The sequence below is a fragment of the Acanthopagrus latus genome, chromosome 15, assembly GCF_904848185.1.
Source record: "Acanthopagrus latus isolate v.2019 chromosome 15, fAcaLat1.1, whole genome shotgun sequence".
NCBI classification, from domain to species: domain Eukaryota; kingdom Metazoa; phylum Chordata; class Actinopteri; order Spariformes; family Sparidae; genus Acanthopagrus; species Acanthopagrus latus.
Window position 1 is genome coordinate 24,544,271 of NC_051053.1, and position 25,624 is coordinate 24,569,894.

Consider the following 25,624-nt stretch of genomic DNA (forward strand, 5'->3'; position numbering starts at 1 on the left):
TCAGAGCTTTTCTTCACGCCGCCTCGTGATCGTGTAACGTCTTACATGTTGGATCGCTTTACACAAAGGAGCAGAGCTGATCTTCATCACATGGAATCCGTACATAAAACACTGACTCTCCATCAAAGCTGGCTGGATATGTATATACAACTTTTTTTGGTCTTTCAAATCCATGTCAGCACTCAAACTTCATGTTCGTGTGATTAAAATCGGCTACGTATCTCAAACCTGACCCGAATAATTGTTGAGTTATTACCAGCCAAGTGAACCTTCTCCTTTTATGGACATGAGGGAGGATTAAAGTGTGGATTTTGGAAGACTGAGGAGGTAAATGAAGAGAACTTTATCATCAAAAAGTGGCAAGATAACATGGCTGTCACAAGATCTGCAGTTTTCACTTGTTCATCACACCAGCTATTAAATAAATCATCTCCTAAACAACTGATGTGGATGGGGATTTGTTTTAAATTGATAAAATAGCTCCGTACAGCTCGTCCAGTGTAATCCAATTCTCCAAAAGCCCTGAAGCCATTTTAAACACCAGTCCCCACCTACGTCTGTTGTTTAGGAGAATTCTAGAAAGCCAGAAATGTGTTGCGGACTACGAAAACCTCACACGACTTTCCATTTCGGCATGTGGGAGAGTAGATAATGAAAATCAAGGCCTCATTAATTCAAGCTTTTCTATAAGTACAAGTTCACTTCGGGGGCTACACATCAAACCCATCAACAGTTTTTCTTTGACAATGTGCTGCAGAAGTACAAAACACCAATCACGGGACAGCACACAGACATCTTTGAATCTTTTATTTTTATTCTACACTTACAAAAATGTCAGGTAATAAAAAGTAGTTGCTATACACCTTAAAAACAATATAGAAAAACATTGTGTTCGCCATCAAAAAAATGAATTACAGTATTTTTTTTTTTTTTTCTTAAAGAATAAAGGCACATGTTGCTCCCGTGACAACCCTCACTGTATTTACACAAGAAGTATTTGTACTATGCGGTTGCTATTTTTAAAAAAAAAATTTTATTCGTGTGTATGTACATGGGTACAATCACAATCACACACACTCGCTCTCTCTTTCACACACACACAAACACAAACATGAACACCAGCAAAAAGAAATCACACGTTCACTCCGGCAGTCGCTCGTTTGTCATCTTTCGTTTCGTAGAAAATGAAACTTTTGTTACTTTTTTTACAGCAATAAAAAGAGATTGTGTCAAGTTTAACATCTTCTAGATACAGTAACTGAGGCGAAATATAAACAAGGTGAAGTCACTATTAGGCACATTTTTTTTTTTTTCTATACACATTTCACTCAAAGTAACCCCTCAACATGACAACGCGATACACAGATGAACGACAGCTAAATCCTTTAAAGGTCTGGCTTGTGCAGCGACAACACTGACACATATGGGGGGGTTTGTTTCTTGTTTCTTGACATGAAGGTGAACAACTTCTGTTTTTTTTTTCTGTGTGTGTGTGTGTGTGTGTGTGCCTGGATCCCAACCTGAGAGATTTGATAGTCACCGTCTGGATCCAACGTTCGACAGAGGACATGAAATGCTTAAAAAAAACAAAAAAAACAAAACATCGGTGGCCAACAGAATAAAAATTAAAAACTGGCACTTGACAAAATTGCATCACTGTTACATCGCTGATTTTTTTTTTTTTTTTTTTTGCACAGACGCACAACAATGCCAAAGAGAATACAGGAATCCTCATGAATTTTGTAATGTTTTTGCAACCTGTTGTGAGTCACTGCGGAGGAAAGCAAATAACACCATAAATAAAAGACGAAAAACCTTGAAATAATCATCAGACATCATCAATTCAGTTCCCAGCACAAAAAAAACTATTTTTTTTTAAGAAATCATGTGCATCTAACCCCATAATTCACATTTTAAAGTGTTCCATTGTGAATTTATTTCCATTTATACTCTTTCAGGAGTGTAAATGTATACATGTATGTTTTTTTTTTAGATCCAATTTTGGAACAGAACTCGCTAAAACTGTTTGCAAATGTTCCCCATCAACCTCACCTGGCCCAGAAAGTACAGGCAGAGCACTTATTGCTGTTCAGAAAAGTAGTGTGGATAATGGAGCAGCTCTTTCTGCTACAGGATGCTGATTTCAACAAGACACAATTTTGCTCCAAAAAGAAAATAAAAGCATTATATTCACTGACAGTGGTGATAATACACAAATTCCTTGAGAAGCACAGGTCTGAAATGACATTTTTCCTCCAGTGTAAAGTAAAGTGAAGTGGGTTTTTTTTTTCTTCTTTTACTCCAAACAAAGATGGCAGACATAAAAGAAGCTGTTTTGTTCAATGAAGGTTAGAAATGGCTTATAAAACCAGTTATGCTTGGATTTTTTTTTCTTTTTACTAATAAAAGCTGTCACAATCCTCACCAAGGTTTTCCAGAACTCTGTTCTCTATTTCTGCTTGTGATATGAATGTTGTTACCAGTGCAAACTTTTAAAAAATTCAAAAAATGATGATCGTAAGAGGCTAAAAGTCCTTGACATCTTTAAATATACATTTTTCATTTGCCACTCACGTCTGCTCCTGTAAATTAAAAGATTAAATTGTGGGTATTTCTTACAGAATTCTGAATGTTGCGCTCTAAAAGATGCCCGGGCAACAGGATGTGAACAACCTTTGCATGTCTCGGCGTTTCATCACACACAATCTTTGCTCTGAAGTGTTTCTGCTCAGCTGGAAAACTCATCACTGCTCCACATTGTTCTCTTCATCTTTCTCTGCTAGTTAAAGCAAAGCCTCATCCCATGTTTTCTCCTCATCGCATTCCCTTTTCCTCTCCAAGATTGTTTCCCAGGCCGGGCTAACAGGAAGTGAGCACAATGTGTTGGCTCACGAGAGAGATAACACAGGACAGGAAGGGGCGGGCACAACGCCCCAGATGGACAGGAAGTGGACTCCACTGTTTGGTTTAGCTGATTAGAGGACGGAGAGCGAGCGAGGCGGCGTGGTAGAGATACGGTGAGGCAAACAAGGAGAGGCAGAAGAGAGAACGGAGAGAAAAGGCTTCAGAGGCTGCTTCTAAGTATATATGTGAACCCGACAGGAAAGCATTGAGAGGGCTTCCAGCTATTGTATCCACCGTTTATCAAACGGCATTCCACACAGGACATTTTAAAGAAACAAGTTCAGGTCCAAACAAAACAGAATAAACAGGAGAGTAAATAAACGATACTGTCAACACAAAAAAAAAAAAAAAAAATGACATTAAAGAAGCAGAGCGACCGCCGTGCACACACACGTGGTCGCGTGTTCAACTCCCAGTTTAAATACTTCATTGTTAGATTTTTCTATTTGGGGGAACGGGCGCCACTTTACATTTAAGCAAACTGATTTATAAGTTGTCACCGCGGACAAAGAGCGACCTTTTACCTTTATGTTTCTAAGACCTCTGTGAATCACTTCCTAACTGCAGGAGCAATGATTTATTTCCATAACCTTCATTCATACAATACACCAACATGTCAGCAGGTATTGTTTAAATGCAACCGAGTCACTGATTTACGCTTATCGGACGAATAGCCGGCAGTCTGACAATCCTCAACGTTATTAAAAGATATACCGAAGTGATAAATCACACAACGTGCAGGGTAACTCACAATAGAGCAGCAAAAACTCAACTAGAAACTGTTTTTGATTGATTGATTTTGCGTTGGGTCACCTCTCAAGCAACACTGACAGTTTGGCTGCTTCATATCATTATTAATTAAACATCTTTGGGGGTTTTTTGGGCATTTTTGGTCACACCAACAAAGCAGCATCTGAGGCTCTGTGGCCTCAACTCTGGGGATTGTCACGGGGCTTTTCACATTTTTTGACATTTCATAGTGAAAACAATGAATCAAATGTTGAAGACAATGAAGTCAAATGAATGAGCGATGACGGTAATTATTAGTCGCAGCCCTAATCGACAAAAAAAACCATGCAGAGTGAGGACGAGAATGGATCAACGTGGAGTGTGGGGGTTTCTTTTGTGATTAACTGCAAATCCTTGCAGAGATACAAGTAATGTGTATCCATATTTTGGGACAAAAAACAAGTTAATAAGACTTTAGTTTCTTCATTGTAACATGAAGGATTCAAGCTTTGTTTAGAATGAATGCACAGCACATTCATGTTTCTGTAAATATGCTTAAAAATCATCTAAAGATCGTCAGACTTTAGGATCGGAGACTTTCTGCTCTGACTGTTGCCAAAAGGGATGAGAGGTTAAAGTTATTCGTGCCACCTCAGAGTCATCACAACTGCCCAACTAGCTGCTCGTGCCACTCGGCGTTTCCTGAGTTGTCTGAATGACTTTTGTTCTAGCGGACCTCTGAGAATTGGGCTTTCATCGCAACAATAACTGTGATGATGGCTTCTGTCAAATAAAACCCTGGGAACACACCGTTAACGCCGTCCGAGCAGCAGTAGCTCCATTTCCTCTCCGTCTGTCTGTCTGTTGTCTTTTTGTCTCCTCGGAGCAGAAGATAACTGGGAAACTGGACAAAATGACTTACTTAGAAAATGACTCCTTGCTAATTTTGGATGGTCAGTTTCAGAAGAACAGAAAAGGAAACAATAAAACAATGCTAAATATCATCAGCATAATGTGAGTAAATCTGTGACTAAACTCAACGAGAAGTGGGCGCGTAACAAAATAACCTACTGGACATCACAGACTGATGAACAGCTACCGGTTTTCCATCAGTTTAACTTTTCTTAAATCCATTTTTTTAGTATTTCAGATCAATAAAAACATGGCACCCCGCTGTGATCAAACAAGTTCAAACCTCTTTGAGTTTAAACTCAAAGGGCTCATATTTACAAATCAACGTCAGATCAAATATGAGATCGGCTTGTTCTCCTGGCCCTTTTGTCAAATATAAAAAAAAATAAAACACATCAAAGATTAAAGAGAGTTTACAGGCCGTCAACGCCAAAAACAACAGTGAGGCTAAAAATATGGCAAAAATCTCAAAATCACAAATTAACTGCTTTGACTTGCACCATTTTGCATCCCCAGAACACTGAAACAAAAACTTCCATGTTATTGAAAAAACATAAATATAGGTAAATATAGGCCCTGCTTCCATGTTTAGTTGTGAAAAAAGAGACAGGATATAAAGCCTCCGTTACAGTCACTGGTGGGAAACAGGGAATGCACGTCTGACCGCCAGATAAAATACTGACAGTTTCTGCAAAACCACTCTGTACGTTTCGATGTGTAAACGTGCCATATGCAATATTCACATGTAATATCACATTCAACATGTTTATGACCTGACTTTCAAAGGAATATAGGCGAGAAGGCTGCCAAGCCATTGACCGCAGTTCAAGCCTGCATTTCAACATTAGTAAGTGTGATATCACTGGATATTTATTTTATATCATTGACAGGAATTTGATCTCCAGCCATGTTTGTCATGACCAAAGCAGGTTTTTAAAGCCAAAATATAATCTTTTCTTAACCTTAACAAAGTCATTTTCATGCCTGAACCTAGGCATGCCATACGTACGGCGCTGTCACAACATGAAATTGAAAATGCAACATAAAGAAATGTTAAGCTTCAGCATGTTTGTTGTTTGCAGAAACGAACATTGCCAGCATTTATTCTGGTGGTTGAGATGGGATGCAAAACGGTGCTGCGTGAAGGAGCTGAGTCGTGAGCTGAATACATGGAGAATAAATGAGTAACATTGCTGGCCAGCAGTGAACTGATTACCACATCAATTATCCTCGATAAAGTCTGATTAGCTAAAGCCTGAAGTGGAATCTCTTCTAATTGGGCTTCCAGATCTTCTCAGGTAGAATAATAAAAAAAAAAAGGGTTACAAAACATCTGCGAGGGAATAAAATGCATCCTTGAACTGTGAATCTCACGCTGTCGCCAACAATCAATCTTCTCTCCCATCTGTGAAGCAGTGAGTTCTCACTTTCTCCCCTGCGCCATGATATCCTGGCGTTACGTTAGAAAACCTCGCAGCATGTCATCAGAGGTGGCGAAGGGCGCCGCGTCATCAAAAATAAAGCGATGGAGCTTCCTGGAGTTTGATGCAGCTCTTATCTTTCTGAGCAGTCTGGGGAGGCTCGACAAACTAACGGGGCTCACTGACACACACTTGATAACAAAAGTGTTGTTGTTACACTGTGGAGCGCCCTGATTCTGTTTTCAGAAGTCTTTGGAGAACTCAGTTGTCTTCTTGTTCTGAATCAAATTGAAAAGCATGGTACTATAAGTGAGTATGAACGTGTATATCTACCTCACTTTGCGTGAGCGTATTTTTATGGCTGTTTTCAATGCGTGTGTATATTTTGGCATCACATATGCTAATTAACAGACGCTCTCCCATCAGTATTGATGGTAGTACTCGGGTCCATCCACGCCGTACAGCTCGGCCAGGGTCCTGAACCTCGGCCCCCAGTCGCTGAGGAAGTCGTAATCCAAGTTCGAGCCGGTGGAGGAACTCTCCAGAGAGCTGAGACTTCCGGCTAAAGACTCGGGTCCCTCGTAGCCGTAGATGTGGAGCGTGTCGTAAGGGAAGCCGTCTCTGTCATGATCCGCCTCGTCTTTCTTCATCTCGATCATCACGGCCATGTCGCCCTTGCACGCGGTGGGTTGGGAGTGGTGAGGAGGTTTCTGGACCATGGCGTAGAGCGAGGGGTGAGGGTGGTGGTCCGGGTGACGGAGGAGGGAGCCATCGTGGCAAGCGGAGGAGAGGATTGAGACATCATAGCTAAAATAGAATATAATATGATATGTTAGCTTATTAATATCTGATGAATAGGATCATGGTGTCATTCATAATTTAATATTTGATTCCAGTGTAACATTTACCAATCTACAGAAATAATAACAATTTGTCCTACATATGACAAAATAAGGAAAACAAAGCGTGAGAGAGCGCTATCAGAGGAATACAAACATAACCTAAGATTATAAGATAAAACATTTAAGCCTATTTCACCATTCGGATGTAAGATTTTATGTTTCTAAAACATTAAGGTCATTCAGAAAGCCCCTAAATCCTAAATCTAGTACACATTTGATTGAATGAGAACAGAAATGCCAACAACAATATCAGTTTTCTCTCTTGATGCCGCTCCACTTCCTGCGATTCGCACTTATTTACTACTTCAGCCGAGCCTTGATGCCTTTTGACAGCATTCAATGCGATGCAGTTAATATGGCTGGTATTGAGGATTATGTATGGTCTTAAAAACTATTTAAATATGGATAAGATTAGATTCAGATTAGATTAAACTTTAATGGTTTAGATAAAGTGGGTCAGCAGATTGACAGATACAGCAAAGAAAATAAATATTGCAAATGGGAAGAGTTAATAGACTGAGTGATATTTTTCATGAAGTATAAAGAAAGTGGAGCATCAATACTGGAAGAAATTATTAAGCACGGTATAGTTCATTTGCACTGAACGTATGTTTGACTTGTGAATTAAAGCTTATTCTTCTGTTTCAGTGGTTTTAAAATTGTTTAAATTCTCAGTAAGTAAACAAGAAAGACTGAGAAATGTACTTTGTCAGCAAATTTCTGAATAAAAAAAGTGTTTTTTTTTTTCATCTACATACCCATTAGTGTCCATCTCTCCTCCTCCCTCCTCATCGTATGTGACCAGCTGCTCGTGAATCTCCCCGCTGTTCTTCATATTGGCCAGAGAATCCTTCTGGTAGCGTTTCCTCATCACAAACAGGATCACTATGACTGAGAAAATACAGCAGAGGAAAGTATGTTTCAAAACATGTTCAGTCTGTGTAGCTCTTCATTCATTCTGTGCTGTGTGTCGTCGCTGTTCAGTCTCATTTCCTGACATGACCCAGTCTTTAGAGGTGCAACATGTAAGAGCTGTCGAAGCTCCTACCTGCTGCCAACTGTAGCCGCAGCTAACGAGTTAGCTCAGTTAGCCGTGAAGCTAGCAGTTTGTGCTGAGAGCTCAGAGCACTGTGGAAGTGTTGGTGTTAAGCCTGCTCACACGGGAACTTTGGACCCAGATGATACAGGGCTGACTGGTTAGCATGCCAAACATGCTTATTTAACACAATACTTAGAAGATATGAGATCAAAATGATTATTCCTTTACCTTCGATTGATAATTTTACCAAAGTTTTGAATGTTTTCAACTGAGATTTTTAGATATTTTACCTTCGACACAAGTGAAGTCTTCAAATTTCTTCCTTTGTCAAACCAACAGTCCAAAAAAACTTGTTTCAGTTTGTTGAACACTTCACATCTAATCCTCTTCAGTTCTAACTAACTGGAGGGGAGTCACAGGCTTTTAAGCTTTGTGTGGGAATGTCCTTTGGGAAATTTGTAATGACACTCCCACACATAGTTTAAAAACTTCTTGCCTACTATATAGCACTTAGAATAACCACGACCTGGATGACTGAGAACCTTCATCAACATCATAATAGTTGGCAATTAAATCTCTTTCACTCGCTGCAGCTCCACTGAGGTGTGAGATCCAACCTTGCAAGATTAAAGCCATCTAAAAACACTGAAGCAAACACCATCTGAGAATGATCTCAATTTAAAAAACAAATATATGTATTCAGGCCAAGTATAAGTGTTAACCGTCTCATCTGTTGAAGAAATTACTATTCACTGGTAACGACTGAAGACGTCCACAAAAGAACAAAATTACAGACAGATTGTTCTGCCATCTCCTCTGCTGGACCGACACTTCAATGAATTTACAAAAAAAAACACGAGAGAAAAATTAGGCCATGAAAGACACAACAGAATAAGAATGGGGACAGGAAACAAGTGGGGAAAGTGGAACACTAATGAGGGATTGAAACTAGAAAACAGAGTGAGCACGATGGGAGAGACTGAGGGAGTGGATGGTTTAAGGTGTCTGAGACGTTTTCGCCTCGAGCGTAAAAAAAAAAAAAAAACCTCAAAAGAATCTACTCAGCCAGAAACAAGCAGATAGCAAACAGAGAGAGAATAAGAGAGGGGCGCATATGAAACAGGAAGAGAGACTCGGTAAATACAGGAGAGGAACTGGAAATGAGTAGGAGAAAACAACCCGAGAAAGAAAGGAAAGGGAAGGAAAGTTGGAGCTGGCACATGATGAAGGAATAAACAATTGAGAAAGAGGGGAGAAGAAAGGTGAGGAGGGGAGGGAGGGCTGAGGAGAGGAAGTAAGAGAGTGAAGACAAGAATGTGCGGATAAGAGTCTTAAAAATTACAAAAAGCCCAAAACTAACATTTATACATCGTTGGGTGTCAAAGACCTGCAGCAGCTGTGAGACTCGTGTCCATCAGGAGCTCGGATGGAGGGAGCGTGACATTGTTGTAAAGCCACAAAAACCACAGCGGTAGAAGGTTGTGGGTGAACAGAGACCGATGTTCACTTCCTGGTTTCCAGCCCAGAACATGATGTTTCCCAAACCCCAGCCGACCTGACCAAAACCTCAACCGCAGCAGAGTCAGATCAGAAAACTCTGACAGTGATGTGTAATTTTATTTTATTTATCTTTAACATGATATTGTGACATTTTCCAGCCATGTTTGTGACAACAAAACCACGTAACTTATGCCAATAAACGATGTTTTCTAAACCATAACAAGCGGTTTTTGTACTGAAACCTAACCGGGCAACATGCAGGGAAATGTCACAACAAGAAATTGAGATTTAAATCTACAGACAAGTTGCAACATAAAGACATTTGTGTTTTACTGTTGTTTACAGAAATCAACTCAATCGCCAGAATAACTGTTTGTTCGATACTTTTCTGCAAAACCACGTTTCTTAATGTTGAAACTTGACGTCTGTTCATGTTGAATTTTCTTTTTCTCCCTCACTCCAGTGCTGTGCTTATGCTCTTGTAAGGTTTAGGCAAAAAAACAGAAATGGATGGAGATGTCTGATTTCCTGAGAAAAACCACAAAGCTCTGCTGGAAATGTCCAAAGGTCTTGAGTGGTGTGGCTCGAATTGTAGTCGGCCCGCCATAAATTTTCACTCCAGATCTTGATGTGAAAGTCAGGTGATACGTATTTAAAGGTGTTATTTGCAAGAAAAGTTACATTTTTGAGTCACATTCGCATCAGACAGCAGCCATCCCGTTCTAAAATGCCAAAGTAACTTTTCTTACAAATAACACCTTTAATGTGAAGGTGATATTCTATTATATATTATTATATATATCATATCCTGGTGACTGAGCTAATGAAACATACATTGCCGACATATATTTTGAAGACTAAGCTGAATGTGGAGGACTTGTTGCAGAGCTTACATAACGGTGGAAACAACCTTTAAGATCAGTGCGACCAAAAATGACTCAAAGGCCCATCAGCTACAAAAAATCATGACTAACACACACACACACACACACACACACACACACACACACAGAGGAACACTGAACGACTGAGTGCCTTGCAGAAAATTATAATCCTTTCAGCCAAATCACATGTTCCCTTTAACCACGACAGCGAGAGATGTGGACAACAAGAACTGTAAAAATGTAATATCTTAAAAGTTTCTCCCAGTATGCGACCTGAACAGTTTTGTTAAAGTAACAAAGGTCAAACGTGCTTCAAACAATCTTGATGCGGACGACAGGAAGCAAACCTTCTAACAACAGCTTGTCAACACCAGCAGACCAGCATCAGATTTTGGTCGACCTGAGTGGGATCATTCATATCGTAGAAAATACAATGTGGGTTTCAAGCTTAACTGTGAAGAAAGTGGGAGAAGCACCAAACGACAAGGTCACAGGGGTTTTTATGAGATTGTGACCTCGCATGTTTCTTTGTCTTAACTTGGTGTCAAAGATGAATATAGAGTGGGGTAAAAGAAACAAAGTGAAGTCTCTCTCCTTCTCGCCTACATCCTGCCTTTCTGTGGCCGCAGAGATGAGGAATGAGGACAAGGAGAAACAAATGAGGAGCTAACGACTGCGGGAAGGAGGAAGAGGACGAAATGGAGAAGAAGGGCTGAGGAAATCAGGAGACGAGACAAGATGAAGAGGAGAGGGATACATTTGACATTAGATTAGGCCCGGAGCCCCAGTCCCGATATGAACCTCTTTCTCTCTCAGCGGACGGGCAGCATTAGCCATGCCTTTTAGTCGAGGGCGAGCGGGACTAATTTAAGTTTGCCTGGGAAACCAACAGATTAATCTTTTACAACACATGCTCTGCAGTTTAATAAGCTCTGGAGATATCAGACTTAGAGCGACAAGAAAAGGGGGGGAGAGAGACAGAGAAAAAAAAGAAGAAGAAGCCCTTTCTTTATACCAAAAAAAAAAAAAAAAAGACTGAGAAAATTTTTCTTTTCGTGTGTCAAACCCCGACTTCCTGTGAGAAAATGCGTCGGTGAATGGGGAGCCGCGGTAAATTGCTTTGGGGCCCTGGCAGATAATGACAAGTGCATTAAATAGTTAATCTGGCCTGCGTTGGGGGTGTTTGATAAAGAGAAAACAGCGAGGGGAGGAGAGGGCGGCAGAGAGGGAGAGAGAGAGAGAGAGACCCAGAGGGAAAGAGAAAGAGGAAGAGAGAGATGAAGGAAGAAAAAAAAAAAAGCGAAGATAGTGAAGGAGTGTATTAATAGTTAATAGGTTGAGTGTTTGGTGGTGTTTGATAAGCAGACGGCACCTAAAGAGCTGATAAACTCTCCTCATTACCAGTCCTATTCTTCTGCCGCTTTTCCCACAATTCTCCTCTTCGGCATCTCTCGTCGTTAACCTCTTTCTGTCTCGCTCTGTCAGTCTCACCCCACCTCAGCTCGCCGTCTCACTCGCCTCTCGCCTGTCTCCCTGCTCACCTCTCTCCACCTCCTGTATCTAGATATAAGTTTTTCCCCTCCCCACCCCATCTGTCACGCTGCCTCCATCCCTCTCAATCTTTAACTTCTCCTTCTTCTCTTTGCCTTTCTCTGCCTCAGCACTCCTCGATCTCAGATCCCTCTTGTTTGGCCAACTATCTCCCCGCCGTGTCTCTCATCCAGCATGACAAGTGTCTCTTTTCCCCCAGAAATAAAAGAGCAGGGGGGGCGAAGGTATCAAAGAGAATACTGAGCTCACACAACCGCAGGCATTATTTCCACATCCGCCGCTGCATTATTCATAAAACCAACAACAAAGGGAGGGGAACTGCTCCTCACATAACACAAACCTTATTTATTGCAAAGCAAGGGCAAGTGAATCTCTGCACATGGCCCAATCACTCAGCGCTGGCTCTGTGCATCATTGATGCTACCTCTATGAATATGTCTCGGAATAAAAACTGTGTGGGTTTTAAAAGACCTTTCACACCTGTTTGCTGACAAACTGTAAAACAACCAAGACTAAAAGTGTGCAGTTTTTCATGAATGTATTTTTCTCTCTCTCTGCTGCTCTCTGTTCATAACAAAAACAAGGAAGAATGTCACCGATGCTTGTATATCAGCATTTGATAAACCGTAAACAAACCCAGAGCCACGCAGGAAGGTGCATTTTTTAAAATTTTTCTGCTTGTTTGGAATAAAACTTGTGCTTGATTGTGATTCTCATTTGTTTACTTTCAACAGATTTCCTCCTTCCAACTACGAAAAACAAGAGAAAGTCAGAGGATGTTTTCTAGAAAAAGACTTAGAGATCAAATGTCCACAAGACAAACAGGAAATAATGTCTTTAAAACACTTTTAAAAGAGCAGCTTATGACAAAATGCACCACAAGCAAATGTTTCACTCAAGGTCCGCAAAATTGATTGTCAGCTGCTATTAAAAGACCAGTGTGTGGGATTCAGTGGCATCTAGCAGTGAGGTTGCAGATGTCAACAAAACGAAATATGCCCTCATCTCACCCTGATCCACAGCGGCATCGCACTCATTATAGATGGTTCACAACAGCAGAGCAGCAAGTAATGTCTTTTTAATTTCATGCATTCACATTTGTTGCCAAAACTGAGCTCTTGCATTACCCACAATGCAGTTTTTGTTTGATTTGTGGGTGTTAGTGTAGATATGAACCTTAACAACAAGCAGAGATGAGGAGCTTGTTTTCAACATCAGGGTTTTTTTTTTTCTTCCACTTGTTATCTTCAGCCCAAACTGAGGCTGACTCAAGCTTCCCATTTAAGTTCCTCTTTATAATGGATATAATCTCACTGTAGGAAAAGTTTGTGAGACACTTTTAGGAAAACAGAGAGATCTCAGAAAAGTGCCGAGCAGAAAAACCTTGTGAGCATTTTCCACTGAGGATGAAGAAGAAGGATAGAAACAAAGAAAGAGAATACAAGACAAAACCTAAACTTACCCAGTATGGTCAGTATGCAGAGCAGGATCGCTATCAGGGCGTGAACACTCACTCCCATCCTCCGAGCTCCGGCTTTGCACTGCGTAGGAATCCGCCTGGCATCACACCGACACGACTGCAGCAGCACAAACAATGAGTCAATCAGGACGTTAGACACCGCATGAGATTAGATCCTCCGAGTAGTACTGTATGAAACACTGGTTTGATGATTAAAAAACAGATTCTGCAGTTTATATGTGTGCTGAAACGATCTTCACAACACACACACACACACACACACACACACAGACCTTGATTGCCAGTTTGGTGATGCTGGTCTGGACGGGTCGTCCTCCGTCATCGATGCGGACGTCCACGCTGTAGTCCTTGGGGTCATCCAGGCTGAACGGCCCCATTTTCACAATGACGTCGGCTGTGCTGTCTGAAGAAGAAAGCAACGTATAAATACACACAGCGAGCGCGCAGAACATGACAACCACCTTCACAACACGAATTTACCTTTCCTGTCGGCAAAATCCGAGTCTAATTTGTCTGACTCATCACTTCATCTCGCTAAAGCGGATCGAATGTTCACCTGCTCGGCGTGTATAGAGTCTTTAAAGTCTATTTATACAGCAAGCGCCTGCTCCACAGATAAAACAAGATACGAGAACAAGGCGTCGTAACATAAAGGCAGACAGATAATTTGTGATTATCTGTCACTTTGGTGCATTTAGGATTTGAATCATTTAGGATTACAGATAATGGCAGCGCCGGATATTGTGGCATCCTTCACGACGGGGCCCACAATTTGTAAAATGCTCAGATAAATGCATCATCACGCTGCTCTCTCTCTCTCTTGAGCTGTCTGTCCAAAGCTAACACAGCCTTTTATAATTCGAACGTAATGTGGTGAATCGATGGGCAGAAAGGTTGTGAGGGTCACAATACACAACAAGCTTAAAGTCTGAAAGCACAGAAACAAAAGAATAGAAATAAAACGAGGATCGAAACGTGTTGAGCGGAGCAGAATAATGTCTCCTCCGCAGACCGGACCAACAATACAGTCATTAGTCAAATCCTCGGCAGGCAGAAGTTTCCTGCTGAGACGATGGGGAGAGCAATTTTTCCACAATATCCCACCGTTGGAGGAATTTCAAGGAACACAATGGCAGGAAAGACCCTTGTGAACACTCGAGCATACCTAGACCCCCCCGTCTGTCAGACAAAGACCGACGCGGTACAGCTCTGGTTATACAGCAGCTTTAAATAAAAACAACCTGCCTGTTGCTGACATTTATACTCAGAATACAAATGATATGAAACGAGGTACAGTAAAGCTCTCGGCTCAATGATTTCATCTCCCTGAGAATTGTTTCATTTTTTTTTCCCCTTTTATTTAAATCTGCTCCATCCTTCAGTGGCATTTTATTATATATGAAAGACCTTCTTTTAGAAAGGACGAGCTTTCTTTATGCAGATTTGTACAGTTCTGTTGAAACAGTTGAACAGAAAAAATGGTTGGAGCTTTTGCAGAGAACAGTGTTTTGTGGATTATACAGTTAAAGCGAGCGATGGAGGTCACTTATCTTGAATTTGGAAAAAAAAGAAAAAAAAAACCCTTTTCATCCATCCTCCATTTGACAAAAAGCCCACACAACATCAGTCAGTGTTGCTTCTCCTTCAGAACATGGCGGATCTGGAAGCTCGGCAACAACGAAGGGCTGCGGTCCACACAATCTAAATAATTACATCCTATGTCTTCTCCGAAACATTTTTTTCTTGACCTCGAGGGGAAAACAACCAGAAGTCAAGGTAAGATATCAGGGAAAAGACAGCAGAGATAACGAGGACTGAAGCGCCTTTCTTTAGTATTCAGACTCCTCAGGTGGGTGGTGGCCAAATTATTGTTGATATTATATATTTTTGAATGTATTGTCCCTGAAATTAACATGAATCCAACATAATATTAGCAAAGAGACATTAAAACACATATTTTACGCACATTGATGTTAGGCTACCCATGATTCCTCATGTAAGTATGCACACAAGCTGACCAATGTTGCATTAAATCTCTATTCAGCAACTACACATAACAGTTGAGGTTTTCTTGCAGGAAGACTTTTGCACATTGCACACAGATGCTAACCGGGACGTTGTGCATCAAAAAGGCATTCATCGGTGTAATGACATGTGTCTAACTGTGTTATTGTCACATTTTGCAGAGCTTTAAATAACTAAATCAATCAATTATAAGAGCACACAGCATAATCTTTTTCAGTGTATGGAGTAGGGCGTCCTTGCTCCTCTTCTCTATCCTTGGTACGAAAACCCTGATTTAGAGATTTCTACTCGCTTTTATCATGTCTTACAACTAGATGATTTCAAGGTATCGCACTCACTAAGGAACATTTCGGTTCTGTTTAAAGTTCAAGTTTACTCTCCGGGTTATTTCACAACTGTCCTTTGCAACTAAAGACTATTCAGCTGCGACCAAGGACTTCCTCACAGGGCTGAGCTAACCAGCTACAACACGGGCGCTACAGTCAGTCACATTCGTGGCCGCCATAGCTTTATAACGCAGTTAGCAACTCATAGCTCTGTTGCTTACGGCGCGAAGGTACACACGTCTCACAACATGACGTGATACTGCTGGAGGTAAGTGAGACGGATGATTTTTGTTGAAAGCTCAAACTGTCTGACACCCAAATAAGCTTCATACGAGCACTTCACTGGGATCAGATTTCTACTGTTGCGTACAAGACACGGAGTAAGTCACTGAAGGTGTGTGTGTGTGTGTGTGTGTGTGTGTGTGTGGGAGGACATGGGTACAGATGAAGTCTTTACCAACTGAATAAAAGATGAAAACAGCTTCTGTCCTCCCTTCATCTCATCCCTCCTCTCCATCTCGTTCTCCTGCTCCTGCGTTGTTTGAATTCATCTCCTTCCCGTCTCTCTGGATTTCTCTGGATTTTCTCACTGTCCCCCTCTATATTTCTTTTGTTCTCTCCTTCTGTCTCCTCCTGTATCTCATTAGTCCTTCCCCCCCTCCTCTTCATCTCTTTGTTTTTTCCTTCCTCCTCCTCCTTCTCCTCCTCCTCCTCTCTCTTGTCTGTCTGGTATTAATGCAGCGAGCTTCGTGTTAGCGCCTGGTCTGAACACCGAGTCCTGTCACTTCACTGTGCGGCTACACTGACTGTTGGAGTGTGTGTGTGTGCAGATGTGTGCAGATGTGTGTGTGTGTCGGTGTGTGCGTGTGTGTTTCTGGATCCCGTAATGAAAGTATGCTTGTTTTGTGTTTTTTTTTTTGCAAGTTATAAAGAGCTGGTAGTTGATGAATATTTTAAAAGCCCTCACTTTGCAGCTCTTGTTGCATGAGTATGTGTGTGTGTGTGTAAGCAGAGCCGGAGTGCGTTTGTGTGTTAAGTGATGTGAGGTGCTGTCAGATGGTTTTTGGGTGACCACAGCGCTGAGCCACAGGGGGAGGCTGAGGTTCACACTGACAACCAGCACTTACAAAACAACCATCCACCTCCTCTCCTGTCGCTGCCTTTTCCCCTCATCTTTCCACTCTCCTCCTCCACCGACCAATTTCCTTAAAAATCTTTCCCGGCTCTCAGATTTCTTCTTCTTCTTCTTTTTTTTTTCTTCCTCTTACTTCTTTCTCTCCAACCTGTGATTTAAACATTAATGTTTTCTGATGCCATCTTTCCTTCTTCTACCATGTCATCATCTGGTCTCCACGTCGTTCTCTTCATTTCTTTCATTTTATTCCTCCTCTCTCTCTCTCTCTCTCTCTCTCTCTCTCTTTTTTCATGTTTGGCCTATTTTCTCTTCTACCCTCATTTTTTTTCCTCCTCTCTCCTCCCCTTTTCTCCTCTTTTATCTTCCTCCTGTTTTCTCCTTACTCTCACCTTAATTCTTCTCCACTCATTCACAATTCTGTCTCCCTTTCTGCAGTTTTTTTCTTTTCTCCCCTCCTGTTTATTATCCCCTCTCCTTTCACACTCACCCCCCTCTCCTCATTTTAACACGGTCTCACTTTAATATTAACCGTCTCCCTTAATCCCGATCTCTTTCCTCTCGGCCTCCTTTCATGTTTTTCCCTCCACCTCTGCCTCATCTGTCTTTCCTTTTCGCTCGCTCCCATCTTCCTCCTTCCTCTTCTCCATCAGTTCAACATGTCAGCCCCCTCCAGGCACGAGCAGAGAGGAAATGGATGAGGCAAGATGATGCTTTTTTTTTTTTTCTCCCCCCCACCCCTGTTTATCTTCCCTTTAGTATGTTTCAAGTTCCACTTAAATTAAACAGCAACACCTCACCTAAATCTTTCATCTGACCACCTTAGGCTCTCATCTATTCTGGCTTTTAATATTTGACTAGAACAGTTGGTAACACTTTTCCTCTGGCTTTCATGTATTATATGGTCGTGCAATGATCAAAAATGATGAAAACTGTTTTACTTGTGCCATTTTGTGTCCTTAGTCGAATAACCCAAATAGGCTTTTGGAAAATCTGACGTAACAGAGCACCAACCTTTGCCTAAATATCAATGTCTGCATCAAAGGAAACGTCTCCGTCGAGTTTCTTTTTTCTTTTCTTTTTTTTTTTTACACCATCCTCTGTGTCACAGTCTGTTTATTTAAGCTGACATTTTTTAACTTGCACAATTATTTCCACATATCTTTTACTCCCGAACGGCGCCGGATCTACTGGCTACAGATGCTGCTTTGAATTTAGAATAATCTTTTAATGATAATAAGAGATGGAGATCAGTCAGCTGTGTGAAAAAAAAAAAAAAAAAAGAAGAATACAAGTGGGTCAGTCGAAATATATATAATAACTGAGCCGGTTGCTCAGAAGTCTTTTAAAACCACACTGCTGTGTATTAAATTATACAAAAATATGAATATCAGTTAACAGTCTGTCCGTCAGATCGATTAAATATTTACATTTATTCAGTTGTAATTCGGCACAGACCTCACGGTGCCCAGAGGATGAATCATGATGATGGTTAGGTGATGCTCAGTGACTTTTCACCACCCAGAGCAGGTCAAAATCCATTATTCAGTTCAATTATTCAGACATGACATCGACCATGGTATTCCCTGACTCTTCCCTCCAGTGATACAATGTAAAAAAAAATTGTAATTAATGGTGCAAACATTTTTGCATTATTACTGAGCGCATGTTAGCATGCTGACATTAGCATTCAGATCAAAGCACGGTGGGTGAGTTCACTATAGCCTCACAGAGCTGCTAGCTGCTGACAGTACAGTCGTTACTGATGCAGCCAGTAAACAAACAAACACAGTGGATGTGGAGGAATGAACCCCGAATAGTCACATTATGGAATCTACCTTTTAATGAGTTTACCGTTAATGAGTTTGTCTCCTGCCAGACAAGACGATCGAGTAAACGCATTAACGCATATATTCCTGAGCACCACCCTCATGCATGTATAGGGTGCATACAACATTTATTTACTGACATATTGTTCAGTCCTAATAAACAAGTAATCATAATGTGTGCATGCTTTCGTGCATTTCGCTGATAATTTAACTTCTTGGTGCTTTTGTCCAGAACCTCCCTGTAAAACAATCAGCAGCACAGTCGCACCGTGTGTGACGAGTTCCTTGAACATCCTGAGCTGGGATGAGTTTAGAATACATAGAGAGCCATCTGCAAGTCCACCGAGCCACTTGCTCTCATTATTTTCAATATTTGCTGTTGTGCATTCTAGACAACACTTATGGTCCCAGACAGGCTTTCTAAATCCCCCGTCTGGCTGGAAGAGCCAAAGCACGCTTTGAGAAGTTAAAATAATTTCAACTTTGAGCAACAAAGCGCTGTGCCTCAAATGGAGTTTCAGTCGTTGCATAGCAACAAGTGCAGAGGCCAGCGCTTTTCCTCTGAGGACCGTTTAGAGCAACAAGCACTGGAAGAAAGGTAAATATGCTCGGAGCACACAAAGACTTACCGCCATGGTCTCTGATGGAGAAGTTGGAGCTCTCGCTGGCCAGGCTGAAACGAAAGGTGGCGGGCTGGTCGTCTTTATCCGTGGCTCTCAGTGTTCCTATCACCTGAGGAGGGATTTAAAAGGACAAATTAGAGGACACAAAGTTTTATCTAGATTTATGCAGCTTGCATTTTATTTGTGTGAGCACAAAAATCACTAAAACGCAGTTTAAAGCACTGTATTACACTGTGTAGTCAATGCATTTTACAGGCAACCATCTTAGATACAGAAATACCAAGTTTATCTTACTGTATCAGTGACGTCGTTCTCACAGAGGAAGATCTCATCCACAGCCAGTTCAGGCTTGTTATCATTGATGTCCTGAACTGTAACGTTAACCTTCACAAAGGACTCTAAACCTGCAGGGGAGAGACATAAGCAAATTATTGACTGTAGTGTGTTTCAGTATGTGGGAGGGATCAAAAACATCCGTACATGCAACTCTTATGATCTTATTTAATGCACATGTCAGACTCAATATGCGACAACAGACGAAGATTGCAAAACACACAGAGGAAATACATTTGTGTATTTTTTTACTCTCCATTTTTCTCACTTGCTTGTTTTTGCGAATATTCAAAAACCCCACTCATGAGTTTGCATGCAAAATCATTTTTACAACGTCTCCAAGTTTTTTCTTTACATAAGTTTTATCTTGTCTTTTGTCTCACACAGCTCAGTTCACTCAGCTTGTTTGTCTTCACCTTAATGAAGAGATGCGACTGCTTTGCCACAAATGCTGATCAGCTGCGTGCGTCTCTGTCTTTGATGGAGCTGATTAAGGTCAAGTGACTGAAAGGATTTCTATTCGTGAGCTTTTTGTTTGGCAGCTTTTTTTCATCACATCAAAGCAGCTTTAACATTTATTCTACATCACTGATGTTGTTTCTGAATATGCATCTTTTTGATAAAACGCGCGGCTCTCTTGTACTGAGATTTCTGAAACTATCTTTAGTACAGTACATGTACTGTATATCAGGGACCTTGTCAAGCTCTGGGGACCATTGTGCTCCTTAAACATCGTGACAAGCCACGAAAATAGATCATTGGATTTCATTCACTGCAAGTCTAAAAATATATAGTTTGGTTTGGAAGCTGCAAGTGAACAAAGAGAGCCACTAATGTGATTTTCCTGCTTGCTCTCTCCTTCCCGTGTGGGTCGACCAGGTGTTGAGGCAATACATTAAATCTGTAAAAAAAAAAAATCCCTGTTAACGCGTCCCATCCGTCAATAAATCCAGAAGAGCTGCTCAGTGAGAACATGCCGTCTTTCTGGCCTCTCTAACTCCCTCCCTGTATGCATTGTTTGAGAACACACATGGCTTTAATTCTTTATCTGAGGTTCTATTGTTTAAAGGAAACAGGATGAATAAATGAATGTGTGACGTACCACTTGGCTCCTCCTGAGCTCTAACTTGAAACACGTGTGTGGCCTCCAGCTCTCGGTCCAGCATCCTCAGGGTGGACAGCTGGCCTGAGAACGGGTGGATGGCGATGGGACAGTCCTTGTCTAAGATGGAGTACCTGAAGAGAGAGAGGAGGAGATCAGCACACAGGCTCAGGCAGCAACATTATTTGTTCTCCGTAGACGTTTGCACAGTATCGTACCGTATCTGCTTGTTGGCTGCGTCGGGATCTTTGGCTGTGACTCGTCCGATGTTGCTCACAGTGCTTTCCTCTTCCACAGTGAAAGTGTAGATTTCCTGGGAGAAGACCGGTGGCTCGTCCACATCCAACACCTTGATGACTACCTGTCAATTTAAAATCATTTGTGACAGTTGAAAGTCAGCTTTGTGCACATTTGGTCGGCGTTAAGTCTTATCGTGACTCAGACCTGTTAGCTAAGACGCTACTCCTCTGCTCAGGAATGTATAATATCTACTGCCGATGGAGGAGAACAAGAAATAAACACTGAATTTGAGGAGTTCATTATGGAGAATTATCTGTCCATGCTGCAAGATTGTATTTGAGGAGAAATGCTGGAATAAGCTGCTTCAGTCTAGAAATAAACATCTTGGAGTCTGGTGAGTGTATAAAAGTTTGAAATGAGAGAAAATCTCTGCATTTTAGATCAAATTACTTGGTATCAGGCTGGCTGTAGCAAATTATCCTCAAATCTTTAGGGATGTGGAGGCTGAAAAACAAGAGGCAAATCTGCAAATTAAGCAGCAAATTACTTAATAATAGTGTAGAATAACTAATATGCTGTTATTTGACTGTGAAAAAGAATAATATGTGGCTTCACTGTATAACTCAGTTTTAAGATTTCATGACTGACTGAGGCATGAAAGACATATAAGTTAATAATTAATCTCCTATTTCCGATAAAATACCCTTCAGTTTCCGAACCACTGACTGTTCAGTTGCGTTACGTTGTACACGACTGTGGTCCACTATATCTCCCTCCTTCTTTCCTCTTTTAATAGAAATGTCCTGTCAGATATTTACCTGGGCATTGGTGACAGCACTGTTTGTGTTGTCAGCAGGAAAGTGCAGGTTTCGTAAGTCTTCTCGCACCTGGATGGTGAAAGTGTAGGTGCTCTTCGTCTCGTAGTCTAGAGCCTGCAGATCCCGGAGAGAGGTGAAAGGGAATTAAGTCCAAAACAACAAAATAAGTATGTGATATGTGAAACATTGAGCCCGTCTACTGACAAAAGGATCCCAGTATGGTTTTACAAAGTGTTTATAACTAATTATTAAGCAGCAAACCAAAAATGCAGCATTCGCCTCGTGTCCAGTCTAAATCTTACACAGATAGAAAAGCTGCATTTCTCTATTTTCTCGCTAAACGAAGTAAATTGTTGGACGTCACAGTTCCTCTCCTTGTGAAGTTCAGCTGTTTCCATAGTTGGCTTCATCCTCGGAGGTATTTTCACATATCTCGCACCTGTCTTTTAGAGCGAGGAACACGTTGCATTTGCACTTTATTTTTTACACGCTCGAATGCGTTTCCCTATCTCCATCCTCGGAGCATTTACACCTGTTCACCGAGGACAGCAGGTGTAAAAAGGCTTCTAAATGTAACAACCCGGTGGAAACAACCTGGTTAAGCTCATACTCTCGATTTAAGAGACACATTCAAATGCCAACTTCTTCCTCCACGTTAAACGCACCGTGCACCGAAATACATCCGCACAAATTGAGACTTGCGTAGTGTTACAGATACATTTTCATGTCAACAAATACACAGCAGCGAGCTGCGCTTACTGTCACATTTCTTCTTATCGTTTCTTCCCCCCTGTATTAGAAATAACCTGTTCACTTAAATGTTGTTTCTGGCGGACTGTTTTATCTGTGGATGGGACACCACAGGTAGACATATTCTGTTAACTGGATTATTCATGGAAACAGGGATACTCAGTCGCAGGCTATCAAAGGCGTGTGTAAACAGCTTAACAAGAATAAGACCTTAACCGCAGTGTGGCTGATAGCTGGCTTACTCTGTACATGTAAACACAGCCGGTGAGAAAGATGAGAAGGGCTGCAGAGCTGAGCGGAGAAGATTGTGGTGCGATTCGATTCCAGGCCAGCGTGAGTACAAGCTATTACAGGGCTCATTTCATTAGAATACATTTTCAGCTCTGTGATGTCCTAAATACTTTATCAGAAGAGCTCAATCCAGTCAAGTAAAAACCTGCTAGAGTTCCTGCAGGCGGAAATAGTTCTCCCAAACCAGAAGGAGGCCAAGAGTTTAGGGGTTGAATACCCTGTTGGGCATCAATGTCCTTCAGAAAATCCCACATTTGACTTTGGAATTTTACATTTTTCCATGTAATTGTTGGCACAATTTGTAGGGAGTGAGAGTATTCAACTGCCAGAATAACTGATATGTTTAAATTTGTATGTGTGACATAGTACCATGCTGACATTAGCTCAAAAATTACCATTTCATGTAGACATTACATGATTATGACCTGACTTTCACATCAGTAGGTGGAAGCTATTGTGATGGAATATCAGCTGAGAAGGCTGCCAGCGTAGAGACTGATGTGTAAGTGTGAAACCAAGTGGATACTTTCAAGGAGACCATGGGACGTGAACACATGGGGACCAGATCAGGTATTTTAAGCCAAAAAGTAATCGGTTCACAACCCTAAACGGTGGTCAGGTATATGAAAAAATAGGTCAACAAAAGTATCAACAAACAGTGATTTGGAGAAATGATCCTTTTATATCTATTCTGGGGATTAGGTTGCGCTACCTCAACCAAGTTCATTTAATTTTGGATTAAATTGAGCAACCCATACTCAAGTGGGTACTTGGACAGACTGTGGAGTAGCTCAATGAATTTAAAAAACTTGAAATAGGGCAACAAACTGGATTAAAAAATTGGTTCAGTGTTAATCTAGAGTACATTAGTTGTCTCAAAAGCCAACAGGTACATTGAAAGAAGTATATAAGTGGCCGATGTCCCATTTTTGCCACTTAAAGTGGGAGAACAGTAGTATGAATGCAAACATAATAAAGTATTGAAGAAAAGAAATGCACAAGACCTACAAATCAATATGTTCAGGGTATAAATGTGGTGTATGGATTCATACTTGCCAGTGAATGACCACATCAACTGAGAGTTCTCTGCTATAAAGTACTATCCAATACACTATACAGACATGAAGCCGTCACGCTTTTCAAAGAGGTAAAATGAAGAGGTACTTGAGTCCTCATCCACTCTGTGGGAGTGTGCTGGACAAAGCTAAACTCCATCACATATTGTGGACAGCAATCATGGTACAAATTCACTAAAGGCAGAGAGTTAAATGTCTGTAAGTATCACATCTAACAAAAAAAAAATCAACTCGCCACACCAAAAGAAAGAAACACAGAGGCTGAATCACGACTTCAAACAAGCGTTAGACTTGAGATCGTCCACTCGTTCGATGCCACGAGAGCCTCCTACCTTTTTGAGCATGAGGTTGCCGTCCTTGTTAGGGCTGCGTTCAATAGCAAAAATTTGGGCAATGTCATTTGGGACTGTGAAGAGGGGTTCTTTGTTCTGAATCTGATCTCTGTCCTCCAACTCCAGAGTGCCGATCTTCTCAGTCACACTGTGGTCCTCAGGAACGTGCATCTCGTACATCCCTGCAGACAGAAGAGACAGTGACAGTATAGGTCAAGATAAAGAACATGTTATGATTGTAATCTGACCAGGAGAGAAACTTGTTATACATCTCTTTATCATAATAACAGATTGTCGTATAACTCTAGTGCTCCGTTCTTACTCCGAGTGAAAGAAGCAATGTTGTCGTTGGTGTCAGTGATGGTGATGGTGACAGAGGTGGTGGCTGTGCTGCCAGAAGCCATTCCTCTCATGTCCTGAGCTTTGACCACCACCACATACTGACTCTTGGTCTCACGGTCCAGATTTCTTATCTTGCAGCTGATCACACCTGCAGAGAGACAGTGAGACAGACAGAAGGGTGTTACCTTGCCTCCATTAACTTGTTAAGGAAGACAAAAGACAATGTTGCTGTAGGATAAAATCATGTTGGATGTCAGTGCAGTGAGCTCACCTGACAAGCTGTCGATTTGGAAGGCAGAGAAGTCTTGGATCAAAGAGTACCTGAGCTCTCCGTTAGCAGTGGTGGGGTCATCAGCATCGGTTGCCATCACCTGAATTACCTTTGTTCCTAAAAATACATAAAGGTTACAGAGAACGTGTATTATCAATAACACATCGTGCTGCAGCGTTAAGTGTTCAGCAGCTGGATTCATATTGAACATCATGGCTGTCTGACTGATTAATGCATTGTGATTATGTGCTAGAACTGTGTTATTTAAGTCAGCAATGTGGCTTTTTTCACAGGGGGGTGTGCTAATGATTGTGACAGGTGTTGACATTATGTTTCATTTTTGCCAGCCTTTCAAAAATGTCCAGTCTATTTTTAATCTAAAGTACCACTCAGTAGTAAATGTCAAACACATGCAGCGACGGAAACTTTGTACGTGAATAATTTTCTTCTTTTATAGTCATGGAAACGCTGTTATTCATGTTTTTAGCGTGTGTTTTCTCAAAGAGAATAGATATTAAACATAATGAAATCATCTATAACACTGATCGCAGAGCAACTTATATTTAATCACTGCATTAGCATTGTTTCTAGTCAAGTCAAAAGACATTGAGTGTCAGGGTTAGTAAAACATTTTTGGGTTCAAAGATACCCTTCTGGGTTAGGCCTGGGTTATGACAGTGATGATATTTTGAAAACATGATTGCAGTTGCAGTGATGGTCCAGGAACAACAGCAACACCATGATATCAGATTGTAAATATGACAAAGATTTCTACAAATAAACATAATTTGATTCACCTCATTCAATCGCAA

The 25,624-nt window shown here is 41.2% G+C and overlaps 1 protein-coding gene across 1 annotated transcript in view; it reads right to left on the bottom strand.

The window, feature by feature from the left end:
• Positions 1-793: 793 nt before the first annotated feature.
• Positions 794-25,624, bottom strand: part of cdh5 (cadherin 5) — a 38,461-nt gene continuing 13,630 nt past the window's right edge. Inside the window, exons 4-15 of the mRNA XM_037124522.1 lie at positions 24,813-24,929; positions 24,522-24,689; positions 24,200-24,381; positions 21,751-21,864; positions 20,911-21,053; positions 20,693-20,826; positions 19,552-19,661; positions 19,264-19,366; positions 13,595-13,725; positions 13,305-13,419; positions 7,627-7,759; positions 794-6,773 (exon numbers count right to left, since the gene is read on the bottom strand). Coding sequence (XP_036980417.1) covers positions 6,389-6,773; positions 7,627-7,759; positions 13,305-13,419; positions 13,595-13,725; positions 19,264-19,366; positions 19,552-19,661; positions 20,693-20,826; positions 20,911-21,053; positions 21,751-21,864; positions 24,200-24,381; positions 24,522-24,689; positions 24,813-24,929 — 1,835 coding nt within the window. The 3' untranslated portion in view covers positions 794-6,388. The remainder of the gene's footprint in view (positions 6,774-7,626; positions 7,760-13,304; positions 13,420-13,594; positions 13,726-19,263; positions 19,367-19,551; positions 19,662-20,692; positions 20,827-20,910; positions 21,054-21,750; positions 21,865-24,199; positions 24,382-24,521; positions 24,690-24,812; positions 24,930-25,624) is intronic.